Raw genomic sequence first — 23,850 nt, forward strand, 5'->3', positions numbered from 1 at the left:
GTTATGCCTGGTCGGTGTGTATATAGCACCGTAACCTTATCTGGTGTCTGTTTCATTAGGGTTCCATGCTAAACAAACACTTTTAAAAACGACATTAACAGCAACAAAGGTAGAAAACAACAAAACTTTAATTAACACAAAACCCTGATTTCTCTCCCCAGTTCCGTCTCTGAAACATCCCATACAAGGGATGTGGCATCGTCATTCCTCTTCAGTTTCTACAGGAAACACAAGTTTGTAAGAACCTTAGATGCTGAAGCCAAAATGGGTACATAAACACACCGAAAACAACAAACTGATATTGACCAGTGAGAAAACAGTAGTGAAGTCCAGCAGTGTGAAAAGAACTTGGATAGTTGTCTTTTTCAGTATTTCCAAATAAATGGATACGAGTATGTATTACAAAGGTTCAGTCAAGCAAAACCATCCTTTTGATTACTGATCCAGCCAAACTCCAACCTTATTTCAAAAGGTGATTTAACCCCTGGGAATGCACAGGCAGTTTCATTGAAAACCACAACAAAACCAAACGTTGCTTGCTTATAGTGGTCTCTCTTTCAAAAATAAGACAAAGTATTTCTACCATAAGTGTTTCAAATGCAAAAACAATGACAAATGCTCTTTGATATCATTTTGGCAGTTTAAGTCAAGTGAATGCTTCTGAAATGAGTTTGCGTTTGATATCTCAGGGTAAATGATTCCTTGGCATGTTTGATATTTTCAACTTAACACAACTGAGCACCTTGCGTAATGGGACAGCCTTATATGATGACTGTCCACATGTTGACTTGAGAGTAAATTGTCAGACTGAATGCCACCATATTACAAAGAAAAGCAGTTACAGCCACACATTTGTAATACAATTGTAAAAAAAAAAAAGGAAATAAAAAAAAGTCAATACTGAGAAAAAAACCCCAAACTTAAATTCTGACCTCCAGTACTACTAAGAGATATATTAGTTGGTGCACAATTTTTTTAAGACATTGTGGTCTGTTATGCAAAGCAAATGTATAAAAATTATGCTCTATGACGATAATGACCTCCAATAAATTCTATACATGCATTGTTACTGATCATGGGCACTGGTTTAGAAGTTGGTTATGATGAAATTGACTCATTGTTATTCGCTTGCATTACTGGCTTCTGATGCTCATAGATCTGTAAAAACATTGGGGGTCAACAGAGGCCTTTTTTCAAATACTCTCAAGATATTAGCTTTGCTTTGGTCAAGATTATGACTTTTGGAATGTTGCTCATTGACTATTTAGCCTCTGTTTCAGACTTTCAATCCCTAAATGGAAAATAATGAATTCCTTAATTTTAGCTGGCAAATCGCATTAGGTTACTGTACATGCGTCTATCTTGCATTACTCTATGATCCTTTCATTCAGATGCAGACTTATAAAACACTTATTCTACGATGTAAATCAATCGGCATATCACAAACATGCGTTTTAGCACAGTGTCACATACTCATAATGGCCCTTTAAAAGGTCCTTACCTCAGACGATGCAAAACTTTTTTTTTTTGTCGTTGGAAACCCTGACTTCAAACTCATATAAAGAACAGTCTTAAAAATATAAATAAATAAAAATGTGATAAGGTATTTTTAGCCTGCTTTCACTCAAAGACACAAAGAAAATCTGCATAACACACAAAACTACACTTCAGTATTGACTGCCAACGAACATGGTGATATGTCAAACGAAAAGTCTTTAGACGGAAATTAAGGATTGTAGATTTGAGGGGACACTTCCAAGTACAGAAATGGTGAATGAAGAAAAGAACTGAACAAGAATTTTAGTTGTTTTGGAGCACTGCAGATCAAATGTTCATGATTATTTGAATCCTACCAAATTGAATAGTTTTTTTCCCCCCACACATGAATCTGTAATTTTAGAATATAATCCATCCCTTTCTCTCTTTTTCTTCGGTCGATACCCTCATTAAAAGAAGAGCACAGTGACCACTGGACCAAGATCTCCCCCGCCGTCCAAAGGTGACTTCCGCTGGTGATCTTGAACCTCTTGAAAGCTTTGAAACTTCACTGGGTGGATTCCACATGGGTAAAACTATGTGTGTGTTGATATGATTGGCTGTGTATGAGTGCGTTTAAGTCTTAAATAAATTAGGTGCATCATTTATTAATAAATATCCTGCAGTTCCTCGCTGTCCCATTCCCACAAGCTCAAGTTCAAATGTCAAACGAATCAAGCTGGCAGAGAGGGTGGGCATTTCAGTGCATACCTGGCATAAAACTTGAGTTGTTAATATCAGTCGATACGGTTACCGCAGATGGTAAAGCGGTCAATCTCCAGCAAGTCTTTTTTGGGCGCCCTGTGTTTAAGCTCAGCATCGTCCTGAATAAGGCTTTTATCTTCTGATTCATCTGGTGTAGTGAGGAACTGATCTGATTCGCTGGTGGGGAGCTGAGGGGCGGGGCATTCATCCCTTTGGGTGGGTTGAGTGGTGACTGATGCAGACATGCCCTCCTCCGCTGGCTCACCTTCAGAGGGGGTGTGAACACAATTAGTCAGTGAGAACAAAACCTTTATAAGACTTTCAAACTTTTTTTCTCTCCGTTTTCAGGGTTTCTTGTGTGTTACCTGGTGGTTCTCGTGTGTGTTTGGTACGGTTTGCCCTGCTGGACACTCTGCTGGGAGCTGCAGAGGGGGGATTTTGAAACAGCTTTTCCTCCATCTTTGCCTCTTTCACATACATACAGGATTTCCCCAACAACAAAATACTGTTCAGCACCTTCAGTGTGATCATACTGGAATAAACACACAGAAACAGACAGAATCAGTGCAACATTTGGATTATATACATTACTGTTCAAAAGTTTGCAATTGATCGGTATGATTTTTTAAAAAAGAACACAAAAAAAGATCCTTATGTTCATGAAAGCAGCATTTGTTCACACTTTAGGGTCCAATTCTCACTATTAATTAGTTTCTTATTAACATGCATATTACTAGGATATTGGGTGTTTATTAGTACTAATAAAGCACATATTAAAGTCACAATATATTATTTTTCAGCCGCTAGTGGTCGCTCATTCAAAACAAAGGCGTAGCTTGATGACGCCTTAAAAAAAAAAAAAAAATATTTTCCCCCATCTAGTGGTGAAAAGGTATATGACCATCCAGTGAATATTAGTTTCTCTTCCTCTCAATTCCGATTTTGTTTTAACTCCTACGGTGGCCGATTTAGTCCAAGATTAACATGGCTTCCAGTTCGACCTCGTCCACATTCGAGACGGTGCCATCGAGTGTTAAAACGTGAAAGGCGAAGCTTGAATTCACGGGTATGTCCCTCTTTGGCTAATGTACTTTCAAGATGGAGGGGCAACATGGCGACCCGCATTCGAACCCATTACCGTATGTATTTTCAATGGCATATTATAAACTTAGAGAATACTTTATTACTTGAAAGAAGTAAATATACATTAATGAGCACATATATTTTTGAAAGAACTAAGTGTTTTTAGCTAAGAATAAACTAAAAAAGTTACACAGTGTAGCTTTAAGATGTTTGAGCTATGTTGAGCTATAACAATGATTCATTTTCTGTCGATTCTGTCTATGAATGTATCCAAACAGTTGCTCACCTTTCGAATAAAACGCAATATTTGATAGACATTGATAGACGAACACATGGGCACGGTCCGTGTCCTGGTTAAAATTGCTTATTTCTCTGGATTTAAACATTCTTGGAAGCATTTGAGATAATGTAAGTACAGAAGTCAACAAAATATATAACACTGTTCTAGGGGTTTTAGGATATTTTCATCCAAAAATCTTACATATTGTGCCTTTAATGCCTTATTCTGTATGAATTTTCAAAATCTTGAAAAATTACCATATTCTACATCACTTAATCCTACCCAATTAACTACCTTACTAGTTATTAGGAGATTATTGAGGCAAAACTAAAGTGTGACCCTGTATTTTTAGGGTTAGTTGCATGTAATTATGCATAGATTATAGTTATTACTACAGTAACTACATGTTACATAAAGTATTAGCAAATATTATTATAATTTGAAAGAATGTTTTTCTATTGTATTATACATGTATTATACATGTCATTTACTCCTGTGATGGAAAAGCTAAATTTTCATCATTATTAATGCAGTCTTCAGTGTCACATGATTTTTCAGAAATCTTTCTAATATGCTGAAGAACTATCACAGTTGGAAATGGTTGTGCTGCTTAATAAAGCATGAAAATATAGTTTTTCCTTTGAGGAACAGAACGTTTGAAGAAATATTTATTTGAAATAGAAATCTTTTTTAACATTATAAATCTTTAGTGCCATTTTTAATTAATTTAATGTATGCTTGCTGAATACAAGTATTCATTTATTTACAGAAAAATAATACATTAAAATGAATACATTTAGAAAATGTTTTAAAAAAAGAAAATATATTTTATTTAAATTAAATGCATATATTTATTAAAATATAATTGATAAAAAAAATCTACTTTTGAACTGGTACAAATAATGTGAACTCATACCCCAGGTAGAAGAGCACGACACATACAATGGACAGAGAGCCCTGGATCTTCACAGAACTGGTCACCACCCGGATCAACTGTCAATCACATACTACATGAGTATACCTGTAATAACAGTTACTTCACACAGTACCTTTACTGTAAATGGCTTTAAAAGTATTTAAAAATACAGCTTGTGTAAATAAATACAGTGCAGTTTACAAGAGTCATTTTAAATGGGTCAGGTTTGTGTTAAAATCTACACAATAAGGCATATAAACAAGAGCTGTGCAGCAAAATGACACATTTTAAATGAATGCAAACATTGAAAGGATTTATGTTGCTTTTACATTGTACTGTGTGATTTGGTATTTGGTATTGTCATTGTGATGAAATAAAGAGGAGGCAGGTTACCAGTAAAGCAAGAGGAAGAGGAATGAAGCCCATCCTCCTGGACACACTGTCACTGTAGTCTGTGTATGCCTGGAAAACACACCCATATATCAGTATCTGATTAATAAAGCTGGACTTTAATCAAAATAATCAATCATCTTTGATACATAATTCGACATTTTGATATACACTTTATACACAAAATGACAGTCTTGCTTAAAAAGGGTCTCTGATATGATACATGCACATGCAAACTTACATTTTTCTGTCTGCTGCTGACCAGATCAAAGGCCAGGCTCGCTCTGTATTCACTGTAGACCTGCACAAACACACACACACACACACACACACACACACACACACACACACACACACACACACAATTACAAGGAATTATGACTTGCGATTCAGTAACTGAGTCAAATATTAAATCAGTAAACTAAAAAAGGTACATTAGAATAACCATCAAATAACTCAGGAGTTCAAGAGTCTTTTGAAAGGTTCTTTAAAGGGTTAGTTCACCAATGTTAGTCCATTCATCAACACACACATCAGTTATGGTAAACGGAAGCTCAAGCATGTTTGCTCGATGTACGAGAACCAATAAGACTAATTCTCGTGTGTTACACAGCACGTTTGAGTTTCCGCAAGAACCAATGAGGTTTGTTCTCAGGAGTCAAGCAAGTATGTTTGACCTTCTGTTTATGTTCGCTAATGTGCGACTTAAATTCGTTCTGTTCATCGTATAAAGCTATTCATGCTCTTCCAAATTGTTTTACTAAACTGCTCCATTCATATGGATTAGTTTTATGATACTTGTATAAACCTTTTGAAGCATCAAACTTTTTGAAGTTACTAAAAGTACTTCTCAAAAAGCTCTTACTTAGGGTGTAAACTACAGGGGAGCTAGGGGGAGCTTGGCTCCCTTAATAAGACATGGGCTCCCCTGAAAACGTGATTTGTGAAATTTGACAATGTGTTATTTTGAAGTGCAATTTCAGTTTTGTGTAATGTGATCATTGTGGATTATTATGTGTAAAATGGTAAAAAATATTAACTCATGAATAACGGCGATTTAAACCTAATTCACTTATAAATACTCAATCACAATAAAGATAACTATACATGCTATTCTTGTCATGAGCATCAAGGTGTGGTGGCGCTGCGGTGCAAATTCCACTCATGTTTAGTACATGTTAACTCAAAGATTTGTTGAAAAAATATAAATGAATATCCACTACTTGGATTTCTGGACGAACAGCAAAGGAAGCTGACCCCAGGCCTCTGTGGTCGATTCTGTGTTAAGGTAAAGCATGTTTTTCTCAGTTATGTGTTGATATAGGTCTGCATGACTCTTGATGTCTTAGGCCTAACTGAACGGTATTCTTCTGTTGCCTGGCGAGTAACTTTAAGACAGCCGGATGCTTTGTTTATAGACTATATTTGTGGGTGGCTGTTTGACCAAGCAATTCATGTCAATAAAGTATAATAGGGTAAATCCTTTAGCGTGATTTATCCTATACAGTCCTTGCATAAAGCAAGTAGTGCATACACTTGTAGCGGTTATGTATCTTTGTAAGTCCTCGAGGCACGAGCAAGGGCACAAAGGCTACGGTATAGTTCGAACACTGCTCTTACTGACACTAAACTTTTGAATGGAAGTGTAATTGGTAACAATTAGTGTTTGGCTGAAATGCTTTTTTTGGCTAGTGTCCACTTCTAGGAAAAATACTGTACAAGAGAGAGAGAGAAAAGTGTGCACGTGTGTGCTGTGACACTAATCTTCCTGCCTAAACTAAGCAGATCTGTCTCTAATCCCTGCCAGTAACTACACTCCTCTTTCTGTCATTACATATCGCTCTACCCCCAACCACAGTGTATTTTGCCTGCTTAACCCCGCTTTTCCTCATCCGTTCTCTCTAATATTCCTCTTTCAGACAGTTCAGTTTATTTTTTAGTTTCATTGATCTTTCATTTAATGAGTATCCCAACGGTAGAGGGACTATACACTGGACAGACGTTGTCTAAAGAGAGCTCCAAACCACTTCTAGCTCTGTGTGTGCTGATAGATTTGGGTCAGTGGATCTGTCAGGGTTACCCAAGACACTGAGAGCGGTGCTGATTTTCAAACACACCCCCAAAGGAAACCTGTATCTCTTTGTAAAGGCTTCCTCTTGACTGAGACTGAGGTTTTTGTTTTTTTTGACAAGCAAGAACATTCTAGAATCCATGCATGGGGGAGCGCTTTGACTTAATTAGGTCAGGTCACAGTTCTCACGTTCTGTTTTTCTTTAGTTTAGATAAAAGTTAGATGGATACATGTATTAGTGTATTGTCATTTCAGTAGCATTAGGTCACACTAAAAAAAACCCTTCCCTTTACACCAAGACCTACTGTATTCAAGTTACTGTAGTTCATTTTAAGTGATCCAATGTTCATATAATCTACCTATTGTGTTTCCTATCTAAACTACTGTCTTTTTAATCTACCCCAACATGAAAATCATCCCTTTAAATCACGATCACAACAGCATGATAGCAGCTGAAATATCGTGATATCAAGTAGTATGATGATACCACTCATTTTGTATGAAGCGAATCTTATAGCTCTGACTGAAAGTGGTGTGTATTGTTTTTAGGGATTGTTATTTAATATTATTTTATTAAATATTACATTATTTATTTGTATTTAATATTACACAATTACATCATTATTACTTTTATTATTATATTTGAATATTAATGATACTACATTATGATTATTTTCACCGATCAGGCATAGCATTATGACCTGATATTGTGCTGGTCCCTTTTGCTGCCAAAACATCCCAGTCCGGTTGAGGCATTGACTCCACAACTAGACCCCTGAAGGTGTGCTGTGGTATCTGGCACCAAGATTTTAGCAGCAGATCCTTTAAGCCCAGTAAGTTGCGAGGTGGGGCCTCCATGGATTGGACTTGTTCGTTCAGCACAACCCAGATGCTCGACTGGATTAAGATTTGGGGAATTTGGAGGCCAAATCAATACCTCAAACTCGTGCTCCTCAAACCATTTTTGCTTCGTGGCAGGGCGCATTATCCTGCTGAAAGAGGCCACAGCCACCAGGGAATATCATTTCCATGAAAGGGTGTACATGGTCTGCAACAATGCTTAGGTAGGTGGTACGTGTCAAAGTAACATCCTCATGGATGGCAGGACCCAAGGTTTCCCAGCAGAACATTGCCCAAAGCATCACACTGCCTCCGCCGGGTTGCCTTCTTCCCATAGTGCATCCTGGTGCCATGTATTCCCCAGGTAAACGATGCACATGCACCCGGCCATCCATGTGATGTAAAAGAAAACGTGAAACATCAGACCAGGCCACCTTCTTCCATTGCTCCGTGGTCCAGTTCTGATGCTCACATGCCCACTGTTGGCGCATTTGGCAGTGGACAGGGGTCAGCATGGGCACCCTGACTGGTCCGCGGCTATGCAGCCCCATACGCAACAAACTGTAATGCACTGTGTATTCTGACACCTTTCTTTCCGAACAAGCATTAACTTCTTGAGTAATTTGAGCTACAGCAACTCGTCTGTTTGATTGGACCACATGGGCCAGCCTTCACTCCTCATGTGCATCAATGAGCCATGACCCTGTCGCCGGTTCACCACTTTTCCTTCCTTGGACCACTTTTGATAGATACTGACCACTGCAGACCAGGCAGAGCTGCAGTTTTGGAGATGCTCTGACCCAGTCGTCTAGCCATCACAATTTGGCCCTTGTCAAACTCGCTCAAATCCTTACGCTTGCCCATTTTTCCTGCTTCTTGAGGACAAAATGTTCACGTGCTGCCTAATATATCCCACCCACTAACAGGTGCCGTGATGAAGAGATATTCAGTGTTATTCATTTCACCTGTCATAATGTTTAGCCTGATCGGTGTAAAAATATAAAAAATGTTTATTACACTAATGCCAAATTAAATCTTTTGCCAGGATAACAAGCACATCAGCATATTTTATTAACATATGTTACTATATTAATATATGTATTTGTAATATATCTAACATATAATATATTTTATGCAATACATTTTATGATTACCGTTTAAAGAATATTTTGCTGCTAGTATTCTGAGGCTGATATACACTGCAGCTACAATTTAAACTCACATCTGCTGTGATGTCGTTAAACTTGGTGATGAAGGCATGTTTGACAACGTCCACGGCAATCTCAGACGCGATTACCATACAAACATCAGGAAACAACACCCAGAGATGATCTATGAGCAATAATAATAATAATCAATTATTAATACACACATCAATGTTGTGTATGCACAAACTCTGAGATGAGTCAGTTGTTAACTGGATACCTGGATTCCAGGAGAACTGCTCCATGTTTCTTAGACAGACGATTAGTAAGAGTGTGTAGTTTGTAAATCTTTCTTTAATGTCTGAAATGAGAAAGACAGAAAGGAACACTGAGACAATTCATCAGTGAAAGTTTGAGAAGACGTCTTTTCATTTAGTACATTTACATGGACCTACCACTATTGGACATCTGGAAGAGGTTGTTTTTCTCAAACTTCTTGAATACACTTCCTTTGATCTCCACAAACTGCATAAAGACAAACACATTTATATAAACCCTACAAAAGAAGGTGTGGAAGGATGTGCTGCTGTATAATGTAATGTCCAGAGACTAAGATTAGAGACTAAAGTCATTTGTAATGCATTTCATTTAACCAAACATGCATGCTAGCTGTGCATGTACTCACATTATTAGACATCATGATGGTGAGCAGTGACTTGTTATGTGAATTGAAAGCCACATTCAGTGTGGTGGCCTGAACCATAATCAGAATGGCATGTAGAACTGCATTATTAATTAAGGAAAACAGTTTCAGTGTAGTTAAATATATTTCGTACAGAACATGAAACTGTAGTTGTATTTACTAACGTTTTAGTTCTGTATTTTTGTATTAAGTAATGTATTTTTTACTATTAATTTTACGATTACACTATATATTAAATAGCAGAATAATGAATTTAAAGGGATAATATACAAAAATAATCAGTGCTGGGTAGATTACTTACAAATTGTAGTGGGTTCTTGTTTCTAAATTGTAGTTAGTAATGTAATCTAGATTACTCATTATAGGTAATGTATTCTGACTACTTTTGGATTACTTTTAGATTACTTTTGACCTAACTTGTTTATCACATTGATTTGTATATAGCCTAATCTTGTACCAGATTGATATGAAAATGCAAAGAAAAAGAAAATATATTTAATTCTTTGTTATCAACAACATGAAGTTCATTAAATATTACATTACGTCAGGGTTTCCCAGGGGTATCATTAAAAAGTTTAAGTAATTAAATAAAATACAAAAAATTATTTTTAAATAAACTTAAAAAAAAAACCTAAAATAACTACAAAAAAAGATTAAATAAATACCTACTAAAGAAGATTAAAAATATATTTTATATGTTCACCTGATGTCATGTGACCATTAACAGACATCAGATTATTGTGACTTTAAATTTGTATTATTCTTGGCTTATTTATTTAAATCTCAGGGGGTGCTTCAAATTAATATATTAGGTCAAAGAGGTTCAGCTGACAAAAAATTTGGGGAACCCCTATTATGAGAATAACATGTAATCATGTAATCAATAAAAACTTAACTGTAGTCTGATTACGAGTATTTAAAAACGTAATTAATTTTTTTTTTTTAAAGTAGTTAATAAAAAATAAAAAAATTTGATTATGTAATTCAGATTACATGTAATCAGTCACTACCCAGCACTGATAATAATTAAAAAATTAATAACGAGATATTATAATTAAAATGTATTATTGAAATTCTTAAACTTCTTGAATATTTAATTATTCAAATCTATATAAAAAGTGTCCTTACTTGTATCTAAATATAATATATGACTAAGTGGCATTTGAAACAAAGCTGGTGTGAAGGATACAGACGTAGAGAACAGCCATGAAGAAATGTGGGATGACTCCTATATGAGCTCTCTTTCTCTCTTTTGGTTCAGTGGCAGTCCAGTACAAAGCATCCAAAATATCCTGACCGAAAGACGAAAACAAGCGATCTGCCACCTAGAGGAGAAACACAGAGTGTGTCCATTCACCTACTGTTAATAGAATAGTAACAAATGTGAGTGTCGTGACACTGTACCTCCAGCATGTTGTAGATGATGTAGAGTTTTATGACAGACTGACCCCGGATCAGGTGGTACATCATGGAATAATCCACATAATGCATCATGAAATAACATAGAACCATGATAAAACCCTTCAGAACATCACACACCTGAGCGGGCTGCAAGATACGAGATCCACTGCACACACACGCACGCACGCACACACACGCATACATGAGACAAAACATTTTCTGGTTAAATTGGTTTCATAGACATCTGGAATTCTGAAATGGAAGAGTAGCTGATTATACAAAGCAGTTCTTCTGTTGGTAAGATCTTCCACACACAGCCGCTGGGTTAGTGATCATGAGACACACTCTCAGTGGTTCATGCACCATGCTAAAAATGTCACAACACATGACTTGTGCGGGGGGAAGATCAGAGGTGTAAACATACCCAAACACATCAAATAAAGCTGTTATATTATAAAACCTTTTTTAACATTATTCTAAAACGTAGCATTCAAATATTTAGTATTTCTATAATTAAATAAGTTCATTTATTAATTTTCACTTTAAACTGAGCTAATTTAACTATAATTTAAATATTTACAAAAATGTAATGTAAATATTTGCTCTAACAACAATTCCATTATGAGTTTTACTAAATGATCTGATGCATCATTATTAAAGGGATAGCTCACCCAAAAATTTTAATTCTGTCATCGTTTCTGCTTGCCATTTCTCTAATATATATTGGTTGATTAAGGGATTTATGTCTGAGGGTTCTTTTGTGTTCAGCATAAGAAAGAAATTAATACATGTTTGGAACTTGAGGGAACTTGAACATGTTTGGAACTTGAGGGTGAGTAAATAAATGATGACATAATTTTCATTTTTGGGTGAACTACCTCTTTAAATATGAAACAGAAACTTGATTGCTTCAGTATGAATCATATAATTTACATAAATATGCTTAAATCATAAAATGTAATTAGAAAGATAATATGGATCCACTGTAGTGGATTACTGACAAGAACAATATAAAAGGTTTTACTTTCACAGAATGAAGAATTGTATTTTAAGTGATTATTTGCTATAGATGTACTGTAAATGGCACCTGCATTGGCACATATAAGAACTATTTGCACATCAATAACTGGCAAAATGTGCTTTGGTATTTTTGTGTAAATGAACTGAGCTCTTAAAAAATGCAAATGCAATGTTAATATTACATCATTACAATAGTACATAGACTACCGATCAAATGTTTGGGGTCAGTAAGAGTTTTCAGAAGAGTTTCCGGAGTATTCAGCCAGGACACTTTAAACTGATCAAAAATGACAGTAAAGGAATTCATAATGTTACAAAAGTTTCTATTTTAAATGTGGTTCTTTTAAAAGTTATATTGTCATGGTTTGCACAAAAATATTAATCAACACAACTGTGATATAAGAAATGTTTCTTGAGCACCAAATCAGCAAGATTTCTGAAGGATCATGTGACACTGAAGACTGGAGTAATGGCTGCTGAAAATACAGCTTTGCTCTCACAGGAATATAAAATATTTTAAAATATTTCACAAAAAGAAATCTCTTGTTTTGATTTGTAATAATATTTCACACATTCACAGTACTTATTGTATTTTTAATCAAATAAATGCATTGTTGGTGAGCATAGAGACTTCTTTCAAGAACATTTGAACGGCAATGCATATTGATATACTATTATAAAGGTTTGTTACTAGACAAAATGCACATTGTTAGTATTTACACTGGGGTGCTAACAGTATGTACACCTATTTACACTTACTGTAAATAGAATCTGCGTTCCTTTACACATTATTGGCTTCTGCCAAATATATTTTAAGCAGGGCTCGACATTAAGCTTGTTCACGTGCTTGTCCTTCGGACAAGTAAATCTGTCATTCACTTGTCCGAGTAAAAAATGTGCTTGTCTGTTTTTTTTTGTTTTTTTTTTTGTAAATAAAATGTATTCTGAAGCAATATTCTCATCAGTGTTCAATCAGCTTTTACATATTTATATCTGCATATTTGGGATATTTTTACCTTTCATAAAGGGCATTTTCCCCCTAATCTTATTAAATATAGGCTATGCTTCAGCTTTCCTTTTATATTCTTAAATTTGATCAATAAATTAAATTAGAAGACAACACTGGCTGTTACCAGTCAAATTAAATAATTTACACTGAAAAATTACAACTGCATTAAATAATGTTATGATATTGTTTTAAATATTTTTTAAATATACAAATAAGTTGGAAAGAATGTTTTAACATAAAACGCCAGTAGGTGGTGGCAGGTGACCGTCTTAATGAGTGAGTCGTTGAGTCGATTCGTTCAAATGGCTGATTCATTCAAGAATGAGGCAGTCGTTTACAAATAGGTAATTGAATCTTTGATTCAACCGATTCATTCAAAATGCTGAATCATTCACTAACGCTGTTGCAGTCATGGTTGCAGTGACACGCGTTCTGCTGTGATCTTTGTTTGGAACTATTTTCGCTGCTGAACAAAAAATAGAACAAAAACATTATTGCATTTAAAATGTAAGTGACTTAATGTTAATAATTGTTTATGGAACGGTCATATGAAATCAGTCGTGAAGTTATTCAGGAAAACGGCACTCTTGGTAATGTGACATTGCAACTGTAACATGTTATAAATATAAATAAATTACATTTATTAATACAATACATTTCTACATTTTTATGGCAGTGCGTTAACTGAGTTTCTCTGTGTGAGCGGTGCACATTTGTTTCGATTTCTCCTCAAGAGGCTGCGCGAGCCTCAACAGCACAACATTATAGTTACCTTCAGTTAATTATACATTATATATTATCCACTATCGATCACCACTTACACTAATGAATGCAAAATCATTCTTGCATTTTGGTGATTCCCTAGTTATTTTTTGTTAATGACGTTTTATCGGGGTACTTGTCCGGTCGGCCAAGTAAAATTCTCTTTCACTTGCCCCTTCAAAAAAATCCACTTGTCCCGGACAAGCATTAATGTCGAGCCCTGTTTTAAGAAAATAATAGTATTATAATACATGCACTGAATGCAACTTACTGAATTTCCATTATCAGATGCAGTTTACAACCCTAATAATAAAATATTACATTAATAAATTGCATTAATCATAATTTGTTTTCTCCTATATCAGAGCTTTCCTTATTTACTGTGAGCACACTGCCATCCTGTGACTGATCATGTAAGTACACCCTAAACACTGAAAAAACAACATGGCAATTCTGGGAATGATCCAAGATGATTTTAGTAATCCAGGGTGAAATCAAAGCACAACAGTAACAAAATTAGACAGCTATGGCAATGGAAGCCAGTGTGTGAGAGAGAGTGTGTGTATGAATGAATGTGTGTTTTAACACAGCCGCTGCAATCATACCAGCACGGGTGTGTGTGCTTAAAGCAGCTGCAGTCATTTTTTTCTGCATACCTGCTCTTTTTGCAGTAGGGACATATACTAGCTCTGCAGGCAGAAGAATATACAGTGAACAGCAGCTACACCCATATGCACAATCATTTTGGGTTTAAGTGCATGTATGTGAGTGTCTGTAACACTGTGAAAGAAAAAAGTGGACAGCTCAGATGTTTCAACCTGTTGGTTTATCAGAATCATATTAAAGTCCTACTTTTGGGAATATTCCTCTGTGCATATCCTGAGTATAGTGTGTGTATTACCTGAGGCCGCAGCAGGGCAGTGTCAGCAGTCTGATCAGGGCCAGCAGCACTCGGAGGGGCAGCAGAGTGAACACGTACAGAAACACATCCAGACACAGGAAAAACCCAAAGAGCATCAGCTACAAAGAGAGAGAGGGAGAGAGAGAGAGAGAAGAAATCAGTGATAGTCCTGGATGTGGTATAACTCTGTCTGTCAAACTCCAAAATGACAAAAAAAAGTACCATAAAGTTTCATAAAAGTAGTAGAAAAAAAACTTGTGCGGTATAATCCAAATAGTCTTGTAGCTATATGATAGCTTTGTGTAAAGAACAGACTGAAATGTAAATCATTATTTACAGAAAATCTTGTCCAATAAAACACAGCCTTTAGATGCATCATGGCAGGTTTGACAAAAATGTGTCATGACAAGTGTCACATGACTGGTCCGTTCCTTCAATGTCTTGAATAATGTTTAAAATATTTATTTTTATAATGTATACATTAAAAATATAAAAATGTTTAATTCAATAATGATTACGTACAAATGATTTTGTAATTTGTTTTAAATAAGATGAGAGTAAAAAAATACATTTGAATAGTTCTCCTTTTTAATTATTAATTTAATTAAGCCATATATTCATTTCCCCATTAAAAAAAGCAAACATAAATGTAAACACTGTGAAGCCATCATAATATATGACACAACAACAACCAATGGAGTGAGTTTGGGTGAATTTTTTAGTGCCAGATAAATAAAACAATGCACAGTGAGATGAATGATATTGTACTGAACAGAATACATTAATTATGTCATTGAGTATGGATTGTGTAATTTCGTGCAGTTGTGTGTGGTACCTTCTCCAGTTCTTTTGGAATACGCAGGCAGGTGTAGACCCGCTCTCTCCGCTCGGTGTATTTGGCCTCATTGTGTTCCAGAAAATATCCTCTAGTCAACTCAGCACTAATAAACCTCACCAGAGAGAGATCTGCACGCAGACATACAAAATAAACACACGCATGAATGTGTAGTCACAGCCTCCAGCACAATGAAACCATTTTACTCATTATTTAGCACTATACTGTACACAGAAAAAGTGCCAAGGATGGAAGCTCAAAATGTTCCTGTTTGTGTGTGTGTGTGAAAGGAGGATGAATTAACAAGAGCACCAGCATAAACCTCTCTCCAGCACTCTCAAATCTGTACCATTACAAAAAATAGTCCACTAATAGTGAAAAATCGTTGTGGATTGTGGATTTTAAAATCTAGTTCATCTAGATCTGTTCAATCTAGTAGATCATTTAGATCATTTTAGATAATGTACTAATTAAAATGAATTAGTCATTTATTTTACATTTTGCATTTTGCAAAGTCTGTTTAAAAAATTGTAGGTCTGGTATTGATGTTGTTTGCATTTTAAAACGTTTTAATGACAATTGTCTTTAACAACCTGTAATAATGCTGAAAGGTAAAAACAACCAAACAAAAAGTTGGATGCAAAAAAAATCACCAATTAGCCCTTTGAGGTGAAGGGGTGGATTCTTGAATATCCTTTGAGTGGTTGTTGATCAAGTTATTAATCAATATTTCATTCATCCTTCTAAACATCAAATTATTTGACTTCTTCAAGCTTATGAGACCTATATAGTTATGGAATTATATGTCTGTTTAAATGCAATGTGCTTTCTCAATGTTTTTGAGAGAAGCACTCAACACATGTTAAAAACATATACTCTTCAGTACAGCTGAGGTCACTGGGGTCACTTCAGGATGTCGCCCACGTGACCAATTCTTAGTTAAAGCATTTACTTCTCTTTTCATCTTCAATCACTAAAGTAATGACGAAAATTGTCTGAACCTCTCACTGTGAGAAAGTACAAGTATCAGTATGTTTTGGGAAAGTTTCCTGATCAGAGCTAGAGTTCAACCAACTTCAACCTTGACTAAGCTGTGTATCTGTGTGTGCGCTAGTATTCTGTGTTACAGGTCCTGAGGTGAACAACTGACACCCAGGGGAGATGAAATGACAAGTTTCCAGACATGCTGGAGCCTAGAAACGCAGATCCGTGACCTCGGAGGGTCACTTCATGCCTAAAGTCCTTGTGTCATCAGGATAATCAATGGAGATATGCTTCTGCCTATCAGGCCATATTTGGAGATTTTCTAAGTTTATCTATTTCTTAACAAATCAGAATCATTCAACCTGAAGTAGCTTAGTGACCTGTGTAAAGTATAATTGCTGTGGATTTGTGAAGGTACCCAGAGCAGCCTACAAACTCCTTGTTTTTGTGCATAATGATTCTTTGGTTTACATTTTTTTTAACTCTTAAGCTTGTGAACACTAGAGCTGCTCAATTAAATCGTTAAAAGATTGCGATCTTGATTCAAACACCCATGCAATCTTATTTTTAAATGACAACGATTCGGCTATGTCTATTAAACCTTTGACGAGTAAGATCACAGGGAACATTCAGATCTGCGTTGTCGTTGACACTAATCCAGAGAGAGCAGTTGTCATATGCGAAGTGACGTGACGTGTGGCCAAGTATGGTGACCCATACTTGGAATTTGTGCTCTACATTTAACCCATCCAAGTGCACACACACAGTAGTGAACTCACACACACACCCAGAGCAGTGGGCAGCCATATTGTGCACCGCCCGGGGACCAATTGGGGGTTCGGTGCCTTGCTCAAGGGTTTCAACTCAGTCGTGGTATTGAGCGTGGAGGAGAACTCTGGTTATTCACTCCCCCCACCGCCAATTCCTGCCGGACCTGAGACTAGAATCCGCAGCCTTCGGGTTACAAGTCCGACTCTCTAATCATTAGGCCACGACTGGGAGTATGAAACAGCTTCAGTCTTTTCAACCACACAGTATTGTTATTTCTGTTACAAATATTCAAATGGTCACAGAAGTACAGGGATAAAACTTTATAGTAGGGCTGGGTATTGACACAAATTTCGATTCACAAGCTTGCAATTCGATTTCGATTCCAGTTCGATTCGATTCAATATCGATTATTTTGAATATATATCAGGTACAGTACATGGCAAATTTTCTCAGGGAAAACAAATCTCTTAAAGGGGTGATGAATTGAGAAATCAACTTTCCCTTGAGCCTTTGATATATAAAAGTTAATCATGATATCAGAATATCCTGTAAGTTTCAGAGCTGAAAACTTCCTTGTTAGTCAAAAAAAAGCTTTTATAGACACCAGGCCCAGAAAACAAGAGATCTCAGAATATGTCGACCATTGACGTCATAGAATGCAGAAGCACCGCCTCAAGCCCGCCCACCGACTCGTGGAGCTAAACGGGTTGCGCTACCGAGCAATAAAGATGCCGGTTCCAGCTCACGTGCGTAAGACATTGTGCGTTTGTTCGCTTCATTTCACCGCGGAATCGATTGTAAACAAGATACAGGTCGAGACTGGATTTGCAGACATATTGATTTTAAAACACAATGCTGTGCCTTCTATATTGGATCCGACAGGAATGGTGCAACACATATGTGAGTAAAACATGTTTTTTTATATGTGTTAGTATTGCATGGTTACAGATCGTTTGATATCTATTAATTACATACCTTAGCACACTGTCACAGGCTGGAGAAGGTGTTATTGGTTAATTCGTGATCAGACTCGAACTTGTAACGCCAGTGCTTGCAAAGCCCAACGTCCCGGGGCTATGTGTTTTTCAGACGGGCTACCAAAACGTATCACCGGCCTGCCGACGGGCTATCATAAATAATGAAATATCATTCTTTTCTTGCGTGCGCGCGCGCGTACGGTTCGCAGTTATATTCACTGATAGGGCGGGTCAAGTAATACAAAAATAACATTCCAATCAATCGCGGGTGGATGAGAGATTAATCATTGTGCTTGTTTGATAAAGGCATTTTGCGAGCCCTGTGAGCGTTTCCCCAGACGCTTTCAAAACTATTTCCACATGTACTGAGGGGAGCTGAAGCTTATTAAATATGCAAATCTTATCCAATCCTATCCATGGGCGTTAACTTCCAAGTCTTTAGTGCAGCACACCCATCAAAACAGAGCGTTTTTCAGAGAGCCTCAAAACCAAGGCAGAAAAATTGCCCATTACTTATTCATTATGATGTTTTTGAATGTAAAAACCAAGCAAACATCACAAGTTGACCGCAGACAACAGTATAACATTTCAAGACACCTTTAACTAATGCTGTAAACTATGGGAGTCAGTTGGTGCTACATTAGCCTACTATAATATTGAAGGTAAAAATTAACTGATTTGTATACAAACACTTAAATTACATTCAATGATGGGCTTTTTTTTATAATAATAAAGTTATATGAAATATAAACATTTAAATGGTGGCTGAATATTGAAGAACATAAAAAAAAATATATAATGAATATGTAATATGGTGCATATATTTAGCAAAATGCTCCTCTCTAGTTAATTTTTCTAGCTGACTAATGAGTTTATGGACACTGGATATGTTTTTGCATAGGTAAATGTGATGTTATTTTTTATAATAAAGTTATATGAAATATAAACATTTAAATGGTGGCTGAATCTTGAAGAACATAAAAAATATATATAATGAATATGTAATATAGTGCATATATTTAGCAAAATATACATTTTTCTAGCTGACTAACGAGTTTATGGACACTGGATATGTTTTTGCATAGGTAAATGTGATGTTAAAGCGACATTGTTTACATGCTGTTTTACTGACGTCTTTCCACAGTTGAAACACTGGTTGAGCGATGACATGTGACATGGTACGGATTTCGGTAAGCTGTAATGTATCTTTTAACACTTTCAGATGCTCATTCATGTTTATTTGGCGCTGTAACAGGTATAAAGGCGGAAGAGATGATCAGTTCATGTGCGCTCCGCCCTGCCGCTTCACTTGAGCGGAGCGGAGCCAGAGCGATCTCATACCATAGCGACAAACCGGTATTTATGTTTTTGAATTTCATAAAAAATTCTTAAAAACATTCTTTAATATGTAGTAACAAAGCACAAAGATTATTGCGATGGGAGGCACACTACAATGTTCCATTCCTTCATCAACTGAAAACAGGATGACTAATCGATTCTTGTGATTTAAGAATCGATAATCGGTTCGTAAAAATGAGAATCGATTAAAATTGAGAAATCAATATTTTTTACCCAGCCATACTTTATAGTCTGGATATAAACACTGATGTGATTAAACAGTAGTGATTAAAGAAAAGTGTAAATCACCTATTGAAAATAACTTGACTTTTTATTTATTACATCATTATACCAGTAGGTGGCGACAAGTGACTTAAAAATGTATTTGTCATTGAATATTTATTTCAAGTGATTTGTTCAAAAACGCTGATTCATCCAGTAATGAAACAAAAGAAGTTGTTTATGAGTGAGACAGTGAATCATTCATTCAAACCATTTCCCCTCCGAATTAATTCTATTTTTAAATAGACTGCAGCTTTATTTTAAACAAAAGAAAAAAAATATATGATTCTCAATTCATCTCGTGCAGCTCTAATGGACACTGTGGTCACTGGTGACTTAAATAGTAAATTTAAGCAATCGTCTAATAAAGCCACAGTAAGCTAATTATGTTTTCATATCACATTGTCATTGTTGACAGTCGTTGTGTGATGGTGGTTCTCTGTTTAACACACACTTGATCTGCAGCAGAGCAGATCAGTGATTTTTAAGTGGAACAGAAAGTCCTGGACTGTTTTTAGTGCATGTTTATGTTGACCTAAGGCCAAATGTGTTGCGATAAGGGCAAGACAGTGTCCTGAGTTGAACAACACACATTGCAAATGCGTTCTGTGTCCAACAGACAGAGTACTTTCTATTTTTAACAGTAATAGAGAAGGGTAAACTTGAGGATAAACACACTGAATGGGAAAACAAACAGAGTGGAGAGAGGGAGAGAGAGAGAGAGCCAGAGAGATAACAGCTTCTCCTCTGTGTGTAAGTGTCTTGTAACTAAGTTACATGTCCAAATGAGTAAATGTATCATCTAATGAACACCTGTCATCCATTTTGCTAACTCAGCTCATGACACAACCTCTAAAAGCTTTTGACAAAACGACCTCAGCAAAAGAAAAACACAGAAAAGATGCCCTCGGTTTCATATATTCCATCCATTAAGGTGGATGAGTTTGTTTGGATGAACTTTGGCTTCCTGCGTTCTGTTCCAACTCTTTTGTCAGACAAACTCCTTTGCTGCAAAAATATTTACTTGGAGTAAGACTTAAAGTTAATTTTGGTAATTTAACAATGCATTCACAAGGTCAGTGTCTGAGTCTGATGACATGCAAATAAACAAAAAAAAGTGTTTTATCTTGAATATATTATATTATAATTATTTTAAATATTAGCATTTCCCCAGTTTGGAAAACCTTCTAAATGTCTCGTCTGAAGGAAAGCCTCTGCAATTCTAGTACCATTATCCTCAATTCTTTCATAAACAAACACCCACACTAAAATCTACACTAAAAAACTATATAAAGACTGTTATATTTTATGAACATGAAGCAATTCATTTTCTTAGGGAAATCAGAGTTTGAACCTACTTTATATTGTGTCTATATTAGGGCTGGGCAAAAAAATTGATTTTTCGATTAATCGTTTTTTAAAATGTGGTCGATTCAAAATTGTTTCTCAAGGCCAAGAATCGATTTTTTTCCCCCCGGGGGTTTCCAGTCGATCCTGCCCGGTATCGCATATGCTTGTCGTTAAGATAAAATCGAATGGCAATCGCATCTAAGGAAGGCACGCAAATAACAGAGATAGTGACGAAATATAATGCATCATCCGGGATACGAATCAAAGCTCAGACGCCCCTGGAGGAAAAAGCCTTCATAAAAACGGACATAGTCTGAATGACGGTCGGCTAAATCGCAAGAAAAGCTTGTCCTTTACTGAAAATTGCTGAAAATCATCCAATATCCTTTTTATGTTTTAGAATAAGTGTATCAAAATATCCATAAAAACTAAATTGTATTGTATTTAACATAATTGTATGCATTTGAAATATAGAGATGGGTTCTGTTTTAATGTAGGCCAACCCAAGTGTACCTAAAATAAAGAGTTTAATATACAGGTTTGTGGCTATTAATTTCTTTTTAATTACCCACTTGTAAACTCATGTTCACTGTTCTTTTTTATAAATATAGTAGGCTATTTGAATTAAATCTATATTCATTGAGTTGAATCGAAATTGAATCGAGAATTGAAATCGAATCGATTTGAGAGCTTGCGAATCGAAATCGAATCGAAACATCTGAATCAATACCCAGCCCTAGTCTATATACTAGTATAATCCTATTTATTGTGTACGTACGAACATGTTTTTACATTGTACTTCTTTTTTTTTTTAAATACCTGGGTAACACTTTATTTTACAGTGTCATTGTTACATATGTTACATGCAGTTACTATAGTAATAACTATAAATTATGCATAATTACATGCAACTAACCCTAAACCAAACCGTACCCCTATAGTAAGTACATGAGGTTAGGTTACTTAATATTACTCAGTACTTAAATATATAATTAGTGTAACAAAGACACCTTCAAAAAAAAAAGTGTAACCAATATCTGCATGTATTTGTAATTACATTACATTTGTAATTAATTTCTGTAGTTACATCCATTACACTGTTGACCCTTCCCTTACACCTTAACCCACCCTAAACCTAACCATGCCACCAAACCTGTCCCTAACCTTACACGTATCCACCTCAATAGCAGCAAGTGTTTTACACAAGTACTTAAAGACACCCAATGGTCCTGTAAGAGCCCTGCTTTATAATGACTTCAATTAATGACCCATTAATATATCAGTGATTCATGTACATTAAAATATGTTATATAGGCCTATTTCTCATTGTGCATGTTACCACACTAATTATTGTCTTACATAATGTTAATAATAAGAGTTACCGTTCCTAAGCAACTCCTAGCTTTATTCTCAACACCAACATCAGGTCTTTATTTACATCTTCACACCTGATCAGCTGTCTTGATCCTCGTGCTTCTAAAGTTAGTCTCATTATGCAAGCGGCTGAATGTGTCACATGAGCCACAGTGGTATTTACGGTATCTTAAATAAAATGATGGATGCCGAACTGTCTGATCTTGTTAAAGGCAAATAAACTCTGGTAACGTAACTGATGATGCTTCAGACAGTATTGATGCAATGCATTGTGGCTTGTTGTGTGTGTGGCTGGTTCAAAAACTGCCTAGTAGTGAGCTTGCTACCTGGACAGTATTTGGGCGCGTTGTAACGTTTAAATCAAACATTGCTTGCCTAGATCTTTGTGACGTGCTTATGATGGCGAGACATGCTGTCTATGTAGACAGCTCACTAGGTTGAAAACAATGTGTGTTTTCGCTGTCTGTCACTCTTACCTGACACATTGCTCTTTCTCTCTTTGCATTTCGCCTTCCTCTCGTAAAACCCCAGCGTTTCTGTAACGTCTGACGCAGCGGCTTGTTTCTCCGTGTTTTTGACGCCACTGAAGAGTCGTTTCTCCTTCTCATTATCCTCTTTTTCAGGCTCATTTTCGTCTCCAAGTCCCGCCGCTACAGAGTCCGCCATCTTCCCCGCAGACACAACATTCAGTCGTCACGGAAAACGTCACTACACATGACTACAATTCCCATAATGCAGCTGGAAAAATTCATACACATAAGCAAACCCTCTAGTCTAAATCATGTTTTAATTATTTTATTCTTCTTATATCAGTTATGACAGTTCGTAGGCTCCAAGTCTGTAATTTGGATTAATATGTGTTCAGAGGTTCAATTATATACGACTCGGATTATGTGAAAAAAAAAAAAAAATGAACAAAATGCTCGTGCACACCCTTCCCTTTCCCTCGAGCTCAGCTGAACGAATTAACAAGAGCAGAAAAGCAAACGACAGCTGACGGCTCCCATTTACTTCCATAGTAGGGGGAAAAAATACTATGGATGTCAATGGGTTCCATCAACTGTCTGGTTGGTTACCAACATTCTTTAAAATATTTAATTTTGTGTTCAACAGAAGAAAGAAACTCATATAGGCTTGGAACAACTTCAGGGTGAGTAAATGACAGAATTGTATCCCT

The 23,850-nt window shown here is 36.1% G+C and overlaps 1 protein-coding gene across 2 annotated transcripts; it reads right to left on the bottom strand.

The window, feature by feature from the left end:
- Nucleotides 1–105: 105 nt before the first annotated feature.
- tapt1b (transmembrane anterior posterior transformation 1b) lies at nt 106–23,407 on the bottom strand. 2 transcript variants are annotated; one of them, XM_079812445.1, is made up of 15 exons: nt 23,150–23,407; nt 15,598–15,728; nt 14,763–14,881; nt 14,518–14,550; nt 11,074–11,236; nt 10,859–10,994; nt 9,652–9,749; nt 9,422–9,491; nt 9,247–9,327; nt 9,044–9,153; nt 5,152–5,211; nt 4,914–4,982; nt 4,521–4,597; nt 2,607–2,773; nt 106–2,506 (listed from the first exon to the last, which is right to left on the bottom strand). In XM_079812445.1, the coding sequence occupies exons 1-15, from the start codon at nt 23,337–23,339 to the stop codon at nt 2,274–2,276; spliced, it is 1,737 nt and encodes a 578-aa protein (XP_079668571.1). In that variant the 5' UTR covers nt 23,340–23,407; the 3' UTR covers nt 106–2,273. The 2 variants fall into 2 exon arrangements, with proteins under 2 accessions (XP_079668571.1, XP_079668572.1); XM_079812446.1 differs by lacking the exon at nt 14,518–14,550 and having other exon boundaries at nt 23,150–23,389.
- Nucleotides 23,408–23,850: the final 443 nt, after the last annotated feature.

This window comes from Gobio gobio, assembly GCF_949357685.1.
Source record: "Gobio gobio genome assembly, chromosome: 3".
In the NCBI taxonomy this organism is placed as follows: Eukaryota; Metazoa; Chordata; class Actinopteri; order Cypriniformes; family Gobionidae; genus Gobio; species Gobio gobio.